The sequence below is a fragment of the Botrytis cinerea genome, chromosome 5 (assembly GCF_000143535.2).
Source record: "Botrytis cinerea B05.10 chromosome 5, complete sequence".
NCBI classification, from domain to species: domain Eukaryota; kingdom Fungi; phylum Ascomycota; class Leotiomycetes; order Helotiales; family Sclerotiniaceae; genus Botrytis; species Botrytis cinerea.
The window spans coordinates 2,570,234-2,591,296 of record NC_037314.1 but is presented as its reverse complement, the minus strand read 5'-3'; the positions used below and the strand labels follow the sequence as shown (position 1 = coordinate 2,591,296).

The window sequence follows — 21,063 nt, the reverse complement described above, 5'->3', positions numbered from 1 at the left end:
TTCATCAGCGGTATGGAGGATGCAGGTAACGGGATCGAGATTAGTGCCGATAGCTCCCCCCCCCCCCTAGCTGGTCAAGGTTGGGTACGATGTGATGTAGATGTAGATGTAGATGCACAACTTTCCTTTCTTTCCGGAGCTTTCGAGCAATTGGTGCTATGTGATGGATGGATGGGTGGATGGGTGACTTTTACTTGGGATTGGATCTTACTAGGTATATTACTACGTTTTTATATACGCATATTCACGTATTCATATATTCACATATTCATATATACACATATACACCACTTGGTACTTGGTGATTGAGAGAGAGCAGATATGCTGGGTGATGTGTGTATATATATATATATATGTATGTGTATACTTGTGTATATATTTACATATACACACACACACACACACACACACACACACACACATACCCTCTTCGTATCGACTAGACTAAAACCACAAACCTGTGCATGCGCGAGATATTAGGTAGCTACTGTATTGCCATCAAGATGATTCGCCTCTCTTGATCACATCTCACGGGATTCTCATCACTTCTTTCTCATCCTCTTTCCCCTCTCCCCCATTCTTCATTTCATCGCGTCGACAGCACATCGTAAGCGCTTTACTCGTTGGTGTTCGAGTAGGTAGATGGAAAGATGTCTATGCAATATCGATGTGTATCCTCATCCTACTTTGACTACCTCGACCTCGACCTAGACTTGTGAGACTTAGACAGACCTGGGTATCAAATGACCACGTGCCTAGGTATGTGTTGATCTTCATCTGTGTGAAGATGAGGGGGGATATTGCTAGGTAGATGGATGATACATTCATTCGTTCGTTCGTTCATTCGTTGATCTTCATTCAATATAATATGACACAAAACGGATGATCTGTTGAATCCGTTTGCTCTCCACCTCCGCCTTTGGAAAATACCTCCTTTCTTCTTACATACATACATACACAGATACTGATCTACTCTTCAGCCAGTCATCTTCCTTCATTTCCTCCATCGCATCGGACTTCCTCCAGCCACCCTTCCTACCCTTTATCCTTTCTCCCGAGCTTCCGCTACTGTACGACCAAAGTATGCAGTTAGTTGATCATGATGTTGTCCGCATAACACCCTTGTCCTGCATCGTTCTTCGCCCGTACTTCGTAACCTTAACGTCTCACGAATGGATACTCCTCACTTGGAACTCGGAACTCTGTCTGGGTACTCTGTGCAGGATCTGTCAGGCCAGACAACCCATCTGGTGTTATGTTATGAGATATTATGAATGCTAACGGTGGACGGACGGACTGACTGGCGGACTGTTTGGTTCAGCAAAGTAACGGTTCGGTCAGATGTCTCGGGTGGGTTGTCTTCTTCTTGTCTTATCGTTCATAATGTTGTGTTGATATCATGCGTATGTCTCGTATTCATCGTATGTGTATTTATAACTATCGTATCTGAAGAATGTCCGATGTGAAGAATTATAAATCACATACCCTGGGTATCACCCCTCCATTCACCTACCCCTTCATCAGTATCCTCTTCTGTCTAGCATCGCCGCAAATCAACAATATATATCTAAACTGTTGACTGTTGACTATTGACTATTGACTGTTGACTGACCTGTCTCGCCCAGTCCTCTCAAAAAACACAGCGGCAATAAACTTCCTGCGTTACTTCGTTGTCTCTGTTTCTACAAAATTTAAAGTTGGGTTGGGGAAACAAGGATGCAGCCGTAAAATGATCATCTCTCGGCTCCTTTCACTACGACCACTGCCAGGAAACCTCTAGTATATTTTTAAACTGATTCTCAAAGTCAACATCATTCTTTGTCCACCTTGACCACCCGTATTGTTAAATCTTTGCTTCTGCCACAGTGACACACGCATAAGTAAAGCGGGAACGCACAGAGTGGCCCAGCCATTTCGATATTGATGGATGGAGTCCATCACTCCTCCTCACTCTAGCAATGGCAATGCATTAAACAATCCTAATGCTAATTCTAATACCTCACCAACCTCCTCTACCAAACCTTCGAATCAAATCATCATCCACACATCTCCTCCGGCCGCACCAAACTCAGATCCAGATGAGAACGAATCTCCCATAGCCTCTCCATCCATCGCCTCGCCCAGTTCGACAATCTCCCCTCCGTACTGGCAACAATCGCACACACGCTCCATTTCCCACGTCTCGATAGATTCGATTCATCCAAGCGGGATAACTCTGCAGGATAATACCGCAGATGGAGATGAGGACGACGCAAATATCAATGGGAGGGGGAAAAATGAAGCTTGTTGGGCGAGGAGTGTAGTGATTGAAGATTATGTCGTTGTGAACGGGAGTGGAATTGGTGGGATAGGAGGCATTGCGGGGAAGGGACTGGGGATTGGAGGGGGCATTGGGGCATTTGTGGTTTGGAATGTGAAGGTTGATACTTTGGAGGTATGTGTGCTTTCTCTCTCCTTTTCCTATCGCGATATCATTTGTGGTTCCCCTCGGAGCATTGTGATGTATACTAATAGAGATATGGAAACAGGGAACTCCAATAATAATCCGCAAACGCTACAGCGAATTTGCAGATCTACGATCGAAACTTCTTCGCACATTCCCTAATTCGGCGGGGACAATACCAGAGCTGCCGAGGAAAAGTGTTATATCGAAGTTTCGACCAAAGTTTTTGGAAAATAGGAGGAGTGGTTTACAATATTTTCTGAAGTGAGTGGTATCTCTTGTCTATTCTTAACCATGGGGAGAATGTGTGAAGGGGGAGAGGATGGGATTGTATAGGGAAGAGATTGAGAGGTACATGAGTTCAACCGGCTAACAATGAGAAACTATAGTTGTATATTACTCAATCCCGAATTTACGAGTTCGCCTGTACTGAAGGAATTCCTATTTTCTTGAGGCGTGCCTGAAATAGGAGTCGACTAACAAGGACGATACAAAACAACATTTTCATCTCACGTTGAGAGAGGGAGAGGGGCGTTTAGCTTGATTTGGATATACGTAATCAGCCTGTTTGGCTAGTGATATGAATTGGATATCATATATGAGCGATGAAGTTGTAGCTGTACATTCTTTTCTTCAGTACATACATACCTATTTAGTTTTTAGTTATCTAATGAAATGGAGGACATTGACACCCAGTTTTACTTGGGGAAGATGGGGCGGCCCATATAAAGGGGAGTTTGCTATGAAGCGTCGAGGATAGTATGCCTCTCTGCATTTCACGGTATCTGTGATGATTGTAGAAAACAAAGGATGTAGTTAGGATTCCCACTATGATCCGTCGGTAATGGAAGTCATTGAAGATCCATTGGAGGTAGAGTCTCGAGTAGATGATATCAACGCTCAATGCTCATCGTGTAAAATAATTCATGGGCATCTGAAATCTCGCCCATTGTATACTTGTCTGTGGAGATTCATATCTAGATCTGTAGTGTAGGTCTGGGTAGACTTTCGTTTCTTCTCTCTCTCACTTTGGTGTATAAATTGGATCGGGATATAGATGATATCTGTTCTACGCAGAATGATCTCTGTGTGTGTAAGAGTGTGTGTGTATGTGTGTGTCTGCAGACATCATAATTCCATCTCTAATCCTTTGTTGAATCATTATAGAGAGTACCTACCTATCTACCTATCTACCTATCTACCTATCTACCTATCTACCTATCTACCTATCTACCTATCTACCTATCTACCTATCTATCTAACTACCTAACTACCTAACTACCTAACTATCTACCTAATTACTCCCGTCTTAACTCGACTCGAGTCTTGATTTTGAGGAAGGAGGGAAGTATGAATGGATGGATGAGTAGATGAGATATTATCAACTAATATAATTATAATCTAAAGTTCCTACAGGATAAATCAACTAGTGGGAGTATAAATAAACATATGTATAATTATAGTTATGTATAACATAGTTTATCAGTGTGCGGGTTATATCAATGTACGGATTACTTTCATTTCAATTCATTCTTTTCTTTTTCAATATATATTTTTATCAATAATCAATAATGAATTCAAATAATCAAAAAGTCCATATACTTCTCACTATTGAAGTTATTCAAAAAAATAAAAAAATAAATATTCAAAAGATTATAAAAATAGATAATATTTTGAATACAATATTACAATATAGAATTAATAATATTATTTTCTATTTCGAATATCAATCTAAATCTTATAATTTTTTAAAATTAAAAAAGAATATTATTTCTAAATATATATTCAATATAAATTCGAAAGATTTTCTATTTAAATTTAAAAATATAAAAGATATAATAAATTATATTTTTAAATTGAAAAATATAAAATATATTGAAAAGTTTTAAATATATCAATTTATAAAACATTAAATTGAATTAAAGATATATTTTAATTATATTTATAACTTTCAAAAAACTCTTTATAAAAATCCTAAATTTATTAAAAAGTGATTTTAATTAATTACAAATATATAAACAAAATATAATATTTTAAACAAAGATTTTTATAATTTTAATAAAATAGATTTTATAATAAGGATTATATATATAATAATAATAATAATTAATATTGAATGAAATAATAGAAATAAAATAATATAATTAGATAATCAAAAATAAATTACAACAATAATATATGGAAATAAAGAAAATAAAATTATTCCTTTATTTCTAATAATTCAAAAATAAATCTATCTTTTTAATTGATATATTGAAATCGATCTTTCTGTAGAATAGATTATTAAATCTATATTTAATAAATAAATAAATAATAAAACAGGTTTAAAATAATTGAAATATTTCAATAAGTATATTAAGAATTGAAGAAAAAATAAATATCGAATATTGATATTAAATGAATATGAAAACTATAAATTAATAGTTTTTCAAATATACTACAAAGAGAATAATATTATATATTTATATTTATTATTATATTTAAATTATTTAATTCAGTTATTTGATATTAATTGTTTTAATAATTTGAAATATTTATATAAAGATCAAATTAATATCTTTATCAAAATATATATCAAATATATTTCGAAGATTGAATTCTTTATAACTTTTAAAATTATATACAAAAAATCAATTACTTTTTAAAATATAAAAATAGAATTTCAAAAAACAGATTTAATTTTATTTAATTTTGAAATTATACTTTTGAAATTAAATATTTATATTTGTATATTTACCCTTTCTTCTTTTAATTTAAATCAATAAATCTTTTAAACCCTTTACAATTTAATAAAAACTCTTTTTCAATCAATATTAATTAAATCTCGAATAATTTATTATTAATCAAACTTTCCTACACCTATATTCGAAATTATATTAGCTTTAACTAAAAATATAAAAAGATTAATTTATAAAAATATACTTTTAAATATAAAGAATTATATATTTCGAATAGCAAATAAAATATTAAATAAATGTCGATATACAAAAAAAACTCAATTATAATAAGGAAGAGTATTTATTAAACAAAAAACTTTTGATATATTATTTCAATAAAAGATTAATATTCAGATTTAATACAATGAGTATTAAAAAAAGAGGAATTCTAATAAAGAAGCATTTTTTAATCAATATTATAATAAATATGGAAAGATAGGTTATAATATAAAAACTTATCAAAATAATATAATAGATTTTAGATTATTATAATTTTCATAATTTTAATCAATTGATTCAATAATTGTTGAATAATATAAATTTGAAAAAGTGAATTGAAATGAAAGTGACCCGTATACTGATATGACCCGCACACTGATAAACTATGTTATATATATACTAATTATAGACTCTCTCTCTCTCTCTCTCTCTCTCTCTCTATCTAATCTTATCTCATCTCAAAAGAGAAGCAAGGAAAATTACTCATCTACCTTCCATGCTAGCAACCCCACATTCCACATCAACGTCACCTCACCTCACGTCACGTCATCTCGGCTCGGATTGGCTTTGGTGCGCAGAATTTAAACTACCTACTCAAAACGATTAGTTACTCTCTTCTGTATATCAAGTGTCCCTCCCTCTCTTCCTCTTTTCCTCTACATCTCGATTGACAGAATTCACACCTCATATTCACAATACGCAACACGCCCCCCATCCATACTAATCCCCCAACTCGACAGACAGAGATCAGGAAGACGAGGAGAAAGGAAAAGACAAGACAAGACAGGAAATCATGGCTCTCCCGCCCAAATTCGCAGGTCAAAGATTTGTGGCTGCGACCGAGGGGGTCTCGACTCAGGCTTTGCATTCGTTGGAGTTGTATTTGGATTTTGTTTGTCCGGTGAGTGGGTTTTGGTTTTGGTTTTTGGTTCTTTTTTGGGGGGGGAGGAGGGGGTTGGTTTGTTTTTGAGTGGGGGTGAGGGGCCAAGGAGAGGGGAAGAGGGGAGATGGATCGGTTTGGGTTTGGGTTTAGGGTCGAGATTGAGGTCGAGATCGAGGTTGATGTTTTGCATCATTTTTACGAGTGGATTGGAGCTGGGTTTGGTTGCATTGAAAGGAGACAAGTCTTGTTGATGCTTTCAACCATCTACTTCGTGTTTTGTTTTTTCATCTTTTCAAAGGCTCGTTTCGTTTCTTGCACTATCCATTCGCTCTATATCTACCTATGGGTATGATGGCTTCTATGGGGCTGTCTTCTCGATTGTGCTTGTAATGGCTTGTGGGCTGTCGATTTGCCCAGTGGTGAACCACTTGAGTTAGGGAGATGGAAGATGGAAGGGGATTCAAATTGAGATGTTTTAGGTCATCTCTGTGCATGAAGTTCTACTCATCAATCACTCTTATATCAGACTTCTCTTTTACACTCTATCTGTTTTTCTATTCTCCACCTTTTCTCTCCATGACCTTCTACTTTAATACTTCTCTCACACCAAATCCGAATTCCAAACTAACTCTTCTCCTCACTATAGTTCTCGGCCAAAATGTTTAACACTGTCTATACTTCTGTAATTCCCTTGATCAAACAAAAATATTCATCAAAGGTCCAAATTATCTTTCGTCAACAAATTCAACCATGGCATCCAAGTAGTACTTTAGTTCACGAAGCCGGTGTCGCTGGTATGCATTCTCTTTTCACCTCTCCCAAATCCACCTTTCCATAACTAATCCATTCCATCTAGTCCTAGCCCTCTCACCCCAAAGCTTCTATCCTTTCTCTGCATCTCTCTTCAAACAACAAAAGGATTTCTTCGACACAAACGTCGTTAATGAAACGCGTAATGCAACATACAAACGTCTCGCGAAGATAGGAGGAGAAGTAGGAGTCGATGAGGACAAAATGTACGACCTCCTTAAGATTGATGATAAGCCAGGTCCAGATGGAAGTATGAATTCCGGAAATGGGGTTACGAATCAACTTAAGGTGTTGGTTAAGATGAACAGATTGGTGGGGATTCACGTTACACCCACGGTTGTTGTGAGTATTTCTTTTTTATGGGGGGCTGTTTTCTTGAAGTGAGGGATGGCTTTGTGATTAGAGAACGGGGAAGAGAGGGGATGTTGGACAAAATATACTGATTTGATTCTAGTTTGATGGGGTTGTGGAAAATTCAATCAGCAGCTCCTTCACTACTGATCAATGGGAAGAATGGTTGGACAAGAACGTCGCATAAGAAAATTATACGATTTCTCCAGACAGTCGAACGTATCCCACAGCTCGGATTCGGATACTGACTGGGGTTATGGAAATTGCGGGGTAGACGAAATTGAGATGGTGCATGGCTGAGACTGGGTCGAATTCTTGGAGGCTCACGGATAATATCTTGATCTTTCTTGCTAAGAGGTAATCCAAAATCTTGTTCTTACCTTTCATTTCTTCTGATTTCATTATATGGACAGAGGTCAAATTACAGGTAATAGTAATAGTGATTCCTGGTGATTGCACGATAGCTAGCGAGAAATTGCTAATAATGAGAAAACCCTTTCTTGTCACCTACCCTATAAATTCATCATTGAAAATACATCAATTGCCGAAATTTTGTGATTTTACGAGTGTTTTTGTTAGAATTGATGATTTATGTATCCATATTTACATATTTGCATATATGTATGTGTGTGTATGTGTGTGTGTGTGTGTGTGTATCATTGGCAAATTATATATCTGTTCAATTATGTCAGATTGGTAGTTGGAAGAAATACGTGTATGTATATTTATATGTATGTGTAGGGCTTTATCTAGAAAGGCGAGGTTGTGCTAGGAGGTATATATATACATGTATATATATGTTTGTGTGTAGAGATATTCATACCCATGCCCATAACGTATATACGTAGTCACTCGTGAAATCAAGGGCAGTCTAAGGTTCCCTAAGATTGGGAATTTGGAATTGAGTATTGAGAATTCGGGAAAGTATGAAGGGAAATTTATGCATGGCGTGTGAGATAATGCGATTTGGTGTGGGATGGATGGGTGGTGGTGTATGCGAAGGAGATCGGAGAGGAAGGGGGGGAGGAAGACGTAGTTGGGATGTTTGAGGGTAAGCTTGGGTTTTGTAGAATGGGTTTGATAGCATGGGCGGATAGTGAGATTGGGGGTCTTTTTTTAGTAATGATATTGGGTGTGTGGAATTTGAGAGGGTGTACTTATTATACTACACGAGTTTACACTCTGCCAGTATAGTCACATAGATGTGGTTCCAGAAATTAGACGGTACCGTCAAATGTCTAGATTTGTGTGTATTATATTTTGGGTCTGAGATGTGATGGAATATATACTTCTCACTTTGAATTGTGGAATAGATTCTTGAATATGCATATGTCGAGTGGGAGTGGGCGGTAGAGACACAAAATGTAAGCTTCCATCTATCTCCATATTCCTGCAGTGTGCTGCGGACAGATACTACGCATTCTTGCCATGTGGATATGTTGCAGCTCACTGGAGATTGTATTCTTAGGTTTCCTAGGTTTCTTAAGGATTTCTGTAGGAATTCGTGAGGCAGACCTCTTGTAGATCTATCTTTCACTGATCTGTCACACTACATTACCGGTTTCCAAAACTCCGGCGGGATCTCGGTGCTAGTATGTAGCACTTCCTCCAACGTGATACTCTGTAAAGTGGAAAGAGGTAATCCCGAACAATTTCTGAGCATTCGGCTTCGATGATTGAGATGTGAACTTTCATGTATCAAATCAATTCTCGATTTCTGATATAACAAATCAAATCAAATCAAATCCAGATATACGATGAACGCTCGAGAAATTCGCTATATATATAATATAATAGAAATGAAAATATCATCCACTCGGATCCTCGCCACTTGAAAAACGACGATAGCACGAGAAATCATCGCCTTGTTCGAGGCTTATTTTTGAGGTCGTTCGTCTCACGATTACCCTGGATTTTCATGCAGGTTTGAAATAAGGCCGGGGCCTGTTTGATTATTCTGCGGTATGGTATAAATTACACCAGGTGAAGAAAATGGGAACGGTAAATTGATGTAAGCTTGGAATTTGGGGAGATGGGGAGATGCTTGATATATGATATATGATAATGATAGTTGGTATATTTGCATGATGAGTTATACTACAACTAGAGTAGATGAGATAAATAGAACCGGCTGTTCCAAGAAGAAGAAGAAAAAGGGGTTGCAAATTATTGTATTCGTGAATCCGAGGAGGAATAGTTGTTGATCTAATCTGCTGAGTTTGTGAGCTTATATCCATATGAAGGTATGATTCTAAAGTCATCCGCGTTTGAAAGATCACATCATTTGTTGGTGGTGGTTGGTAGTTTATTTCAACTCCCATTATGAAAACGTGCTAAGGTAGTATTTTTGGAATGCAGCATCAGCCAGATTAGGAAAATTCGTATTTTAGTACACGCGATGATTGGAGAGTTAATTCATCATGATTCTTTGATCAGATTCGCTTACAATACTTATCTATACTGTACATACAAGCTTAATTTAGTCTTGATCTTCATTGCTAGATTGCTTTCGAGATTGCTTCAAATCTTATCCACCCCTTCATCAAATTTCGCTTCTTTTCTCCAGTCATTCGTTGTCACGACGAAAGATGTGAAAGCAAAGTCATGCTAAAGATCCACAACTTTTCAGGCAAGATCCCTTTCGTGTTTCATGTTCGTGATACTTTTTTTCCTATGCGTCTTCAATTTCAAGTAGAGCGCGCTTAACGTTGTACCAAAGAGCTCGTAATCAAATCCTCCTGGTAGACAAAAATACTTTATTTTCATTGTATGCCGCGAAATCTGGGATCTCGGTTTCATACCTTTCTGGAATTTCTTTAACCGCCATGCCTTTCTCCAAGTCGGCGACCAGGTTTGGCTCGGATCGTTCATGGGATCCATGTTGATTTTCGTGTCCTTTCAAGGGATTATGGGGGGTTCAACTTACCATGTTGAATCTTTTGGGGAAAACGGAAAATAAATCTGACGGGGCCAGGTATATGAGACCCATATAAATCCTTCACGTACAATCCCTGGGTTGGTTTGTACTCACGTTTTGTTGACTCCTTCAGCTATTCCTACACTCAGCTATTCCTTGGGATTTGGTTGACAATTTTTTCTCGTGCTCTTCATTCATTCTCTTGCTTTTTGCAATCCTTTACGTCCATAGTCTAAGAACCGTTTGATTTTCAAATCTCTTCTTGACTTGCTAAATTCGGAAGCTGGTTTATCAGATCAAATCTTTCCAGACCTTTTCATTTTGTGTCCTGTTAGATATCCACCTCTTGGTTAATCTCGATCTGTGCCACACTCATATCATCCTTACTTCCCGTCACTAACTCTCTGAATTCTTCCTCCCAATAATATTGTCACATCACTACTACATTCTTTACACAAATAATGCCTTCACGAATATCAAGAGGAAAACAATTTTTATTGTTTTGTTCATTTTCTTTACCTTTAATAGTATCAGCTGCAACGACAGATACACCAACAAAATGTTATGTTATAAATGGACAACATAATGCCAATGCAGGATATAGATGTGATAATTCAACGACAGGTCATAGCTCCTGTTGCGCAGCTGGTGCTATATGTTTTTCAAATGGTGTTTGTCAACAGGCAAATGGAAATGTTCAAGACTACTTAAGAGTTGGATGTACAGATCCTACATGGAAAGATCCAGCTTGTTTAAATCAGTGTACTAGTTGTGAGTTCCTCAGATCACCTTGGTGAGCTGTAAATACTGACCAATCCTTAGATGCTAGAAGTTCAACTGCTGGTATAAGATTTTGTAATGGAGCTATAACATCAACAACAGAATAGTATGTTCTACCAATCGAACAAGTTTGGATTATCCGATACTGACCCAAGGAAGTTGCTGTGATACTGGCGCCTATGGTGTAGGGAGTTTCGCCTGTTGCGATAATGACACAGATATATTTAACATCTCGCCCGTAGCCAAACTTCTCGCTCAAGTTCCCCTCGACTACACCTCATCGTCTTCATCATCCTCGTCATCTACATCTTCTGCATCTTCCGCATCTTCCGCAACCACTTCATCGGTATCAACAACCACCACATCCAGTTCAACCACAGCAGCAGCCTCCGATTCGGCCGCCTCCCAAACATCCACTGCTTCTGTCCCCTCCTCAACCTCATCATCTTCCTCTTCTAATCACTCTGTCGCCATCGGCGCCGGGATCGCTATTCCCTGTGGTATTCTTGCTATCGCTGCTCTTGGGTGGCTTTTATGGAGAAAAAGACGTGCGTCAAAGCAACAGGCTAATCAACTCCCTACTAATGAAGCGGGAGCTCCCGGTCAAGGATATCAGCCTACAGAAGGAGCTTATATGCAAAACCAACACGGAATGGCTGGGCATGGAGAATATGGTCCGAGTGAAATTGGAACCGGGTATCCAAGAGGAAATTTGGGAGAGGCGGGGGGGATCGGGATGGCGGATAAGAAGGGTTATTATGCACCACAGCCGAGCGAGATGGAACAGCCGAGAGCGGTGCATGAGATGGATGGGGGACATTTCAGGAGGTAATGATATGACGGAGTGGAATTAAGGTTTAAGGTCAAAGTTTAGGTTTTGGGTTTGGGAAGGTTGATATTAATTCAGGGGCGGCATATGCGGGGTGTGTTCTAAGGACAAACAATTCGACTCGACGCTGAAACCTGGAGGGAGCTGTTATGAAAAAGAAGCGAATCGAATGCACAGGTCGTCATTATTCGACAAGGCACGTGTACTTTGCAATCAAATATCACTCGAGAAAAAGAGGCACCCAGTCCCACCAAACGGATACGTCAAGCTCGGAATTCCGACATACTCGCACGTTTGTACATATTTCAGCGCGCTTCTTGTTTTACGATTTTAGGCGATGCGCTAAGCGGCATTATACCTTTTTGCAGCGGCTTTTATGATGGGAAAGAAAGAAGGAGTTATGATTATTTATTGTTGTAACTTTATTTATATTCATGGGGATGATGGATTGGCAAACAAGAATTTAATCATTACATTGTTACTTTGAGGAAGATATTTTTGGTCAGTGATGACCTATCTGTCTGATTTGGTGTCTGGAGGTTTTCTGGGTGAGGATATCGGGTGAATGGATAATAGTTTATTATAGGGGGCTAGGGGAGAGGAAAAGGGAGTGAGTATCTAGGTGACCAGATCTTTGGGGTTGGAGTGGAAGTATAAATTGATACTGAATCTTGTACAAATTTTTCTCCATATTATGTTTTGAGAATTTCTCAGAAGGAAGTCAAGGTTCCGGTCAGAATTCGTCCCAGACTGTTCGCTCGAACATGGTAATCAAGGATAGTTTCCTCTTTGACAATTATCAGTGCAGAATCTGGACTCCGGAGTAGAATTCTAGTTGTTTTAAAAGAAGTGTTGGTATTTATTCTGATTATTGTACTGTTGCTATTCTTATTTCCATTGCTTTGGGGGTTTGCAGAGGGTTTTCTTGTCAATATGGCAGCGTTATTATTACTTATTCATTATTGCAGTATTCGCTTATCTCATACTCTTATTATCCTGCTTTATCTCGATCACACTCGTCCGATTCGATTGGAAATATCTCATCCTCGATTCAGAGAGGAAGAGATACTCGCGAGATGTTTCTTGATTCTCGGATACATGGGTGAAGACACTAGATCCAAATTATGGGCTGTAATTATGATATATTGTTTGTTGATTGAGGAGATGGGATCAGTGAGTGCGTTGAGGGAGAATATAAACTCATCATCTCTCGTATTTATCTCAGCAAATCCGAACTCCCAACGCCATCTCGTATTCCGCAGGGGGTAGGGTTTCTGCAGGCCGGAGAGAAAATTCTAATATACTATCTACCTAAACGGAAAATTAGAGCAACGGAGTTCAAAGAGGTGACATCTAAAGTATTAAGTAATGCTTTTAGTTTTCTTTGCGTTTTGTTGTTGGATGATGATTAATCTTGTTGAATTTCGATCTAGCTTTGCTGTCGTTGACTGTAAGCACTGCCGTTGAATTTTTAAGTGAAAAGATTTTATTGTATTAACATCTTTCCAAGAGCATTTCATGGGACCAGATCTACAGAACTAGCAAGCGAACTCTTAATTTTTTCATTTTCGAATTGTGAAACAATAATGCTACATTTCAGACCCTTGAAGGGATTCTCATTTACTTATCGATGTGATGTGTAATACGTATGAAAATGGATGTGAAGTATATATACATAGCTCGATGGGTGAATAATGAGACAGACTCTTGATAGATAAAGTTACGTTATATCAATCCCAGAGTTCAAAATATTACATCGGCTGCGTTATGAGTAAATGCATCAGCTTGTATATTTCTCAGTATGGAATTCAGCTTTCTTGTACATTTACGCAAGGGCGTAGTAGATATACGTCCCGCGATTGATATACGAATGGTGGAAACAGAGCAGGGTGTAAAAGCGTGACCACTAGCGGCGGAGTTTCGTAGACACTTTGATAGTCAGGTGAATATCGATTTTTCAGACTATATAATATAATAATGGTAAAGAAATGAGTGTGCAAGAATGGAGAGCCAATGGGCAACAATTTTCACTGTGTAAAAGATTATTGCCGAATAAAAATGAAGGTTTATCGATATGGAGTATGATGCTGGGCATAGGTTTGTCAACCCAGGGAATTTGAGAGGAGCCAAGAATAATCTTAGAGTGAGAATGACGGTGGGAAATACTAACAATAATGAGTAAAAATAATAAATTCAGGGGTCTCTGGGTAACGACAGTGCGAAAATGACAATATTGGGGTTCGTTCGTCCTTTCGAATAAGTGCATGTAATCATATCAAAGATTTAAGGAGACCTTCGAAAATACTATATTCAGGGCCGGCGCTTATTAGAGTGTAGAATTCAAGCTTTCTGGAAATAATGTTAAAATACCTTTCTTTCCTGACTTTGGAATCAACATACGAGCTAAATAGTTACTTGAATTGTGATAAGCAAGGTGTGACGAGCGCACCATCGTCTGGTTGTGGAAGTTCTGAAGGGACACAAGGAGAAGCTATCTGATTATAATGGAATAAGATATATTACTCTACACTATATTAAATAATATATTCTTCTTGCCCATATAAGAAGGAAGATGCTTGGAGAAATGATAGGCTAACATATGAAATTGAACATAGAATTTGAAACAAGAGGTAAGGAGGTAGTAAGAAATATTAATATCCGCTAGATAATCAAATACAGAAGAGCTGAGTCTTTCAAACCTAGTATAAGAAGATGAGCTCACAAAGCATGGAACTAGAATGGCAGTCATGAACAAACATTTGTGGATGGATTGATAATGCAATTAGAAACTTCAGTGACAGCAATGGGTATCATGATAAAAGAGACCACAAAAATCATAAATCTATCAACTTCATGTTATATACTAACGATCCAATCATTGAAGCCCCGTAATAATAGACAAAAACCTAAAGTCTTTCATTCTTTCGTTACATTCGCTCTTGCTGTCTTTCTGTCGATATAGCTTCATGGACAATGATCCACTAGCTATAATAAGTTTCAGTATTTCTACACACAGAATATTTAGCATAAGCTAGGGTAAAAGTAGCCGTTACCCTATATTCTCCTCGTATACATGAGCTTATTAATTCCACATACAACACCATTGTTCTCGATAGTATAACATCCCACAAACCATTCACCTGGAATACATAAAGCGTCCAGGATCTGTCAATACTATACTTTAGGTGTATGTCTCCGGCACCCGATAAACCCAAGGCTGTCGTGGCATCTCAATGCGAAAATAAATAATGAGCACCAAGCTCAGAACTTTATGATGAGTTTCTGGGCTAAAATTTGAATATTTGTCAGTATCGCCAGTCTAGATTGTTGATTTGTATGTTAATCAAGTAGCATGGCGATGATGACCTTTCGACAACGAGAATCGGACTCGCACCGTGACCAGACGGCCACAGAAACCCTTTAAATCTTTTGATACTCTCAATAACTCTCTGAGCCAAGTTCTACACCTTTCTCGTTAAAGATTTCAGAATTTAAAATCAGTAGAATAGTATCTATCTCCTTTTAAATTGTTCGTTTATGTTCACATCTCGGAGAATCTTAGCAATACCAGCGCCCCCCCCCCCCCCCCCCCCCCCTTTCTGTGCGTTTCTGTTTTAATACGTCATGATATACTGATTCGTAACCCTGTTTAAACTTCTTTCTCTGAGAAAATTGACATTCATAGTGTGTATTAAATACTCCGCGTGCAAATAAACTAAACATAAAGAATCCCGACAGAGTGTTCCAGGCGCTCAAGGGATTCAAGGATGGTGGAGTTGTCAGAACGAAAATCTCTGTTCAATACATATAATGTAATTAAGGATACAAAGTCAAATTGAACAGATAGAGATGCTATTGATGAGGTAAATACTCGTGGAATGAATAGGAAAAACAAGATCAAAACTTGTGACAGCGGCAAGAAGTATGACGACAACAACAAAAGTATACATACATATTATATTGGTAAAGAGGACTCCCTCATAACAACAACAAATATGAAAGTCATAAATTAAATAAACTTGACATTAATCTTCCAGTTCTCTCCATATTCATTAAAGCATTTTAACCTCCATAGATCAAATACCATGAGTAGGTAGACATGATCAGATCTATCCATCACTTGAGAGAAGTTTTTCAAGAACAATAATATACCTAAAGATCCAGAAGACTTAGAGCAAAGATTTTACATACCTTGACAACAAAAAGGTCGCTCGGTCAAGGTTTGCAAAATGGCAGACCTCACTATCATCTCACTTTGATGCTCACCTTCTTTCTACGCATCTTTAAATGCCACACGTTTCTCGTCTCCATATTCTCATCTTTCACACATGAGACTACCCCATGGTAAAAATATCGGTCTCCTCTTCACAAAATGCACAAACAAACAATCTCTGGTCGCAAATTTAAAAATGGTGATGTGGCACTTCTATTCTAACCAATGCAAATTTTGCTTCGTCGATGAGACGGAGAGATAATGTAGAGTTTAAGCCGAGAGGATAAACGCGATTACATCCTTACTTCTTAATAGATGCGTAGAATTAAGATGCGGTAGAAATGGTAGGAACAATCAGAAATGTACCAAGTAATATAAAAGTAATAAAAGTAGCAAGTCATCAAGAAACTGACCGCCAATATTTCTAAACAACAAAATCAACTCGCATCCTCCTCACTCCTATAGAGATCCGACCTCATACAACTCATCTACCGATCCCCAAAAGAACAGTTTCGATACGAGTGGGAAAAGAGTTGTATTATGCTAGAAAAGGTAAACTCTAGAAGACCTTTTATACCCCTCTCGGCTAACCAGTATGTCTAAGAACTCCTTCTTCAATCACTCCTGCTTCTGCTTCCCCTTACCGACCCCTTTATAAGCTAAAACAAATGCATGCTTTAAATGCCAGTTCCATACAGCAGAGCAGCACTGAATATGGACTCCATCCCTGTTCGGAAAATAAGCAATAAAAAATAAAAAATATTAATAAAAAAAAGGAGAAAGTGAAAGAGAAAGAGAAACAAAGATATCCACACAGATCTCCAAAAAAACAAACCACATACCATCTAACCTACCAGTCATAAAACCGGAGAAAGTTCGACTACTACAATAATAGAGTGCAAAAGACAAAATGCAGAATTTCAAACCCGGGAGACGATTAATTATAACATCAATCAATCCCTCTCTCACTCACACCTACCCATCCCCAGCTCGTTCAACAAGCTCGCAGTAAAAAAAGAGTCTATCGCATACATCGCAATCCAGCAACCCTCCTACTCCCACCTAGTCTCTCACCTACCACCTCACCATCTCACCATCAAAAAAAAGGAAGTACTACACCCCCACAACTCACGATGGATCCCCGCCACACTTATTATCTACAAGTTATATTCTCTCCCAACCCAATCCAACCCAACATTTTTCTCCCCGTTTCAAGCTCCAAGAGAATTTTGTTTTCATACCGTGATACAATAAAGCATGGTCCTCAAACTCCCATCCCCTCCCAGTCTCCATCGCAAATTCCATAATCTCCAGCACGATTCGTCTTTACACCCCGACGAAAAATCAAAAAGGATCAAATACTTACTAAAAAGTTCTTAAATAGTAGTATTTGCATTAGCACCAGCAGCCTTACTCAATGACCTAGGATAAAGAAGGATGTTAGAAGCTATCTCCATGTTTACCTCGCTTCGGGGATGACATTACATTCCTTTTCACAGACGGACAGACACAAAAGCAATTAGAATCGGTAATGATGAACAGCGCTGAATAAAAGCATAAACGTCTATAGAATCATCGATTGTTGCTCATCCTATCTCCATCGTATCTTATTTCATCCCTTAACCCAACAACCACCCAAGAAACTTTTATACCCTACTACTCATATTTACTGTACAAAGGTCCCCTCTATCACCTATGACTTTTCGACACCATTAAAACATATCTCCCCCCCATCCTCCAAAACCCATTTTAATCAAAAAAATTCCATCGAGGAAGCTCGCTTATAAAAGTCTTCACTCCTGTCCTGTACTGAAAAAATAGATGATATATCCATTTCCTTCATACCTTTTTACATCTCTCCCCAGCAAAAATTAGTCAATTGACTTGCATCAAACGCCACATCGCACTTCTTGCACCCATCATTAAGGTTCAAGTCAATCGACTGTATATGTATGAATGTTTTACTCCCAGCCAGTCCCAAAATACCATTTGCAATGCCAGGGAAGAAACAATTCAAGTAAAGGTACATTAGAAGCGAGTATCTTCCTCGTGGGTAAGAGAGATACAAAACAAAGGAAATAATGAAAGAAATCTAATGAGAGTGACCATCATGGTCTGAATGGTCATGTTGAGGCTCTACCGCCTGTGTCGAACAACATCCCTTTCCCTTGCAATTATCGATACATTCGAGTAAGCATGAGTCGTCATCCTCCATCCCACATTTGGTCTGAACCTGACCATCTAATCCGACTGAACCATTAAAAATATGATCATGATCTTTATCAAGGCAAAATTCTGGTTGAAGAGTTGCGCTGTGGATACCATGGCCGTGTAAGCATTCTCGAATCTCCTTAGCCAACTGCATGTATTTCTCTCCGCCATCTTCCCCTATTGGGAAGGCAACTTGTATATGCATGGATGCAACAAGTTGGGAGTCGCTAAGTTGCCAAATGTGGACATGATGACAACCCTTCACGGCGTCAAAGTTCTCGATGTCTTCTTTGATAAGTGCAACGTCAATCGAATCTGGTGTAGCTTGTAGTAAAATTTGAGCGGTAGCCTTGGTTAACGGAATGCAAGATCGAAGAATAATGATGGTAATGAAAAGTGATACAGCAGGATCAGCATACAAACGGCCAGGCCAGTTAGTTAACCAGATAATCAAAGCAGTGACAATAACTCCAACATTTCCCAGAGCATCACCAATAACGTGAAGGATCATAGCATTCATTCCCATATCATCATGATTGTGACCATGGCCACCGGACTTCTTCTTGGACTTGTTGTTGTGATTATGCGCCGCATGCTTAGATTGACGACTCGAACGATGTTCATGATGGCCTTCGTCGTTGTGATCATGGCTATGAGCATGAGTATCTGCGTGATGGTCGTGATCATGCGAAAGGAGAGGACTATTTTCGGTTGGTGCTGGTCCAGAATGGGCATGGGTGTCGTCATCTGGGTCACTGGAATCCTCGCTTTCGATTCCATCCAATTGTGTCTTGCTTGCAGCGATGATATCTTGTCGAAAGCTTGCGGGGTGGATGCTTAGGTTGTCCAAACTAGAGAATTGAGACTTGCTCGTTCGTCTTCGATGAGAGTGTTGCTTGGAACTTCTGCTGGGCGATCTAGTCATGATACTGCTGCTATCGCGAGCTGTCGAAGCATCTTCATCAGGCTTGGTAAATTGTACTTGTCGTTTGGCGGTAGCTTTTGCTACAACAGCTTCGGGGAAAACTTCGCCTGCATTTCCACTTTCTTCGTCGACCTCATCCCTATACGTCCCGTAGTTGCTTTCGTGAGCATGACTGTGACTGTGACTGTGGCTGTGCGCATGTCCTTCTTCCGCATCGGCGATTTCATCATGAGAATGTCCATCTCCTGGGCCATGAGAATGACCATGGCCACCCAATACGAAGAATCCAGCCAAATTCGATGCCAATCCCAATGATCCAACAATAAGTATAAGTTTTGGTTCACCAATCTCAGGTGGATCGAAGAAACGTCCGACAGCTTCGAGAACAATCGATACGCAAAGCGCAATAAGGAAGACGGCGTTGAAAAAGGCGCCTAGGATTTCCGCTCTTAAAAACTAAATAAGTTGTTAATTTCCAGCCTTGGTAATGTAGCTATCCGTTCGGTAAAGCTTGGTGTATATTGTGCGACGACTTACTCCAAAAGAATATTTGTCCGTGGTATTTCTTCGCGCAGCTTTCACAGCCCAGAGTCCGACTGCGAGAGAGATGATATCGTTCAACTATGTAAATGTTAGTATCAATACACTTCTGGCCCTTTCCCCAGCTACTCACCATGTGAAAGGCATCTGCCATCAATGCCAATGATCCCACCCATAAGCCAACACCCAATTCTACGATGAAAAATACAGCATCGATCAATAGCATGACCAGAATGCGTGTTGACTTTGACCACGCCATCTTTGAAGGATTTCAAGAGTGTGAACTCTTTCTCTCTGTCTGTGTGTCTGTGTGTCTGTCTGTCTCTTGACCAGTATGTCGTTGTGAAAAGAAAAGACGGGAGAAAAGAGTGGGCGAATTTATCAAAGTATTTGTAATCGATCGTACAGCGTAGAGTGAGTGTAGGAATGAAAAGTGGCGTGGTACCCAATGAGTTAGAGATGACGCCTCTCTCTCCCTCTTTCTCTCTCTCTCCGATCTCTTCAATGTCTTGTGGGTGTGGTTGTGTTTGTGTCCCGCGATTATGTTGTGGTTTCTTGCTTGCCTGCGATTTCGGATCTTTACCAAGCCGTTATCAAATAGCGAATATCAAAATGATTGTTTGAGGATTGTGCAAGGTAAAAAAAAAGGGTAAGGGATGATTACGCAATTTATCTAATGCGTATCTAATGCGTGTTTCGTGCCCAATAGAGCGGTTATTGCTGATCAACGACGGACCGGTACTGTATCTTGATTGTGATAATTATTCATTCGGTACTCGTACTGCAGCTGCAGTGAATTAAGAAGAAAAAGGGGGAAATGCTAGGACGGGACGGTAATGGCGTGAATGAAAAGAGTAAGGAAATCAATAAAGCTAGCTCCCCCGAGTCTAGAGAGATGAGATTGGAACCGACGAAAATTTGAGAGAGAAGTCAGAAAATTCAGCAGAGACAGAGCTAGAAAAAGTATAATTGATCATGATCATGTAAAACTGGAGTGAAGCCTTGCTACTACTAGAATACCAGGTACATACCTCGAGAGCATGCTTTGGTGGAGGGTGGCTTGGTGGGGAGGTACGAGAGGTACGAGGTACAAAGAGATCGCCGCCAAGATAAGAGGCCACAGAGAAGATCATTGGATGGCAGCAAAGGGCAGCAACAACAACAACAACAACCTGTGGGTGCGAGATTCATGTATTGACATATCACGTGATACTACATTCTGTGC

The 21,063-nt window shown here is 38.9% G+C and overlaps 4 protein-coding genes across 4 annotated transcripts; 3 read left to right on the top strand and 1 right to left on the bottom strand.

Moving 5' to 3' along the window:
- The first annotated feature begins 1,282 nt into the window (after positions 1–1,282).
- On the top strand, positions 1,283–3,417 carry BCIN_05g07320 (hypothetical protein). Its single transcript, XM_024693194.1, has 4 exons — positions 1,283–1,350; positions 1,626–2,434; positions 2,529–2,707; positions 2,833–3,417. Exons 2-4 carry the CDS (start codon positions 1,928–1,930, stop codon positions 2,894–2,896), a joined length of 750 nt encoding a protein of 249 aa, XP_024548979.1. The 5' UTR covers positions 1,283–1,350; positions 1,626–1,927; the 3' UTR covers positions 2,897–3,417.
- A 2,426-nt stretch (positions 3,418–5,843) lies between these two features.
- On the top strand, positions 5,844–7,960 carry BCIN_05g07310 (hypothetical protein). Its single transcript, XM_024693193.1, has 4 exons — positions 5,844–6,280; positions 6,909–7,056; positions 7,119–7,414; positions 7,527–7,960. The coding sequence occupies exons 1-4, from the start codon at positions 6,173–6,175 to the stop codon at positions 7,608–7,610; spliced, it is 636 nt and encodes a 211-aa protein (XP_024548978.1). The 5' UTR covers positions 5,844–6,172; the 3' UTR covers positions 7,611–7,960.
- A 2,512-nt stretch (positions 7,961–10,472) lies between these two features.
- BCIN_05g07300 (hypothetical protein) lies at positions 10,473–12,908 on the top strand. The gene is made up of 3 exons (XM_024693192.1): positions 10,473–11,111; positions 11,163–11,226; positions 11,280–12,908. Exons 1-3 carry the CDS (start codon positions 10,802–10,804, stop codon positions 11,950–11,952), a joined length of 1,047 nt encoding a protein of 348 aa, XP_024548977.1. The 5' UTR covers positions 10,473–10,801; the 3' UTR covers positions 11,953–12,908.
- A 4,774-nt stretch (positions 12,909–17,682) lies between these two features.
- BCIN_05g07290 (hypothetical protein) lies at positions 17,683–20,898 on the bottom strand. The gene is made up of 3 exons (XM_001545750.2): positions 19,972–20,898; positions 19,836–19,919; positions 17,683–19,754 (listed from the first exon to the last, which is right to left on the bottom strand). Exons 1-3 carry the CDS (start codon positions 20,095–20,097, stop codon positions 18,255–18,257), a joined length of 1,710 nt encoding a protein of 569 aa, XP_001545800.1. The 5' UTR covers positions 20,098–20,898; the 3' UTR covers positions 17,683–18,254.
- Between the last annotated feature and the right edge of the window lie 165 nt (positions 20,899–21,063).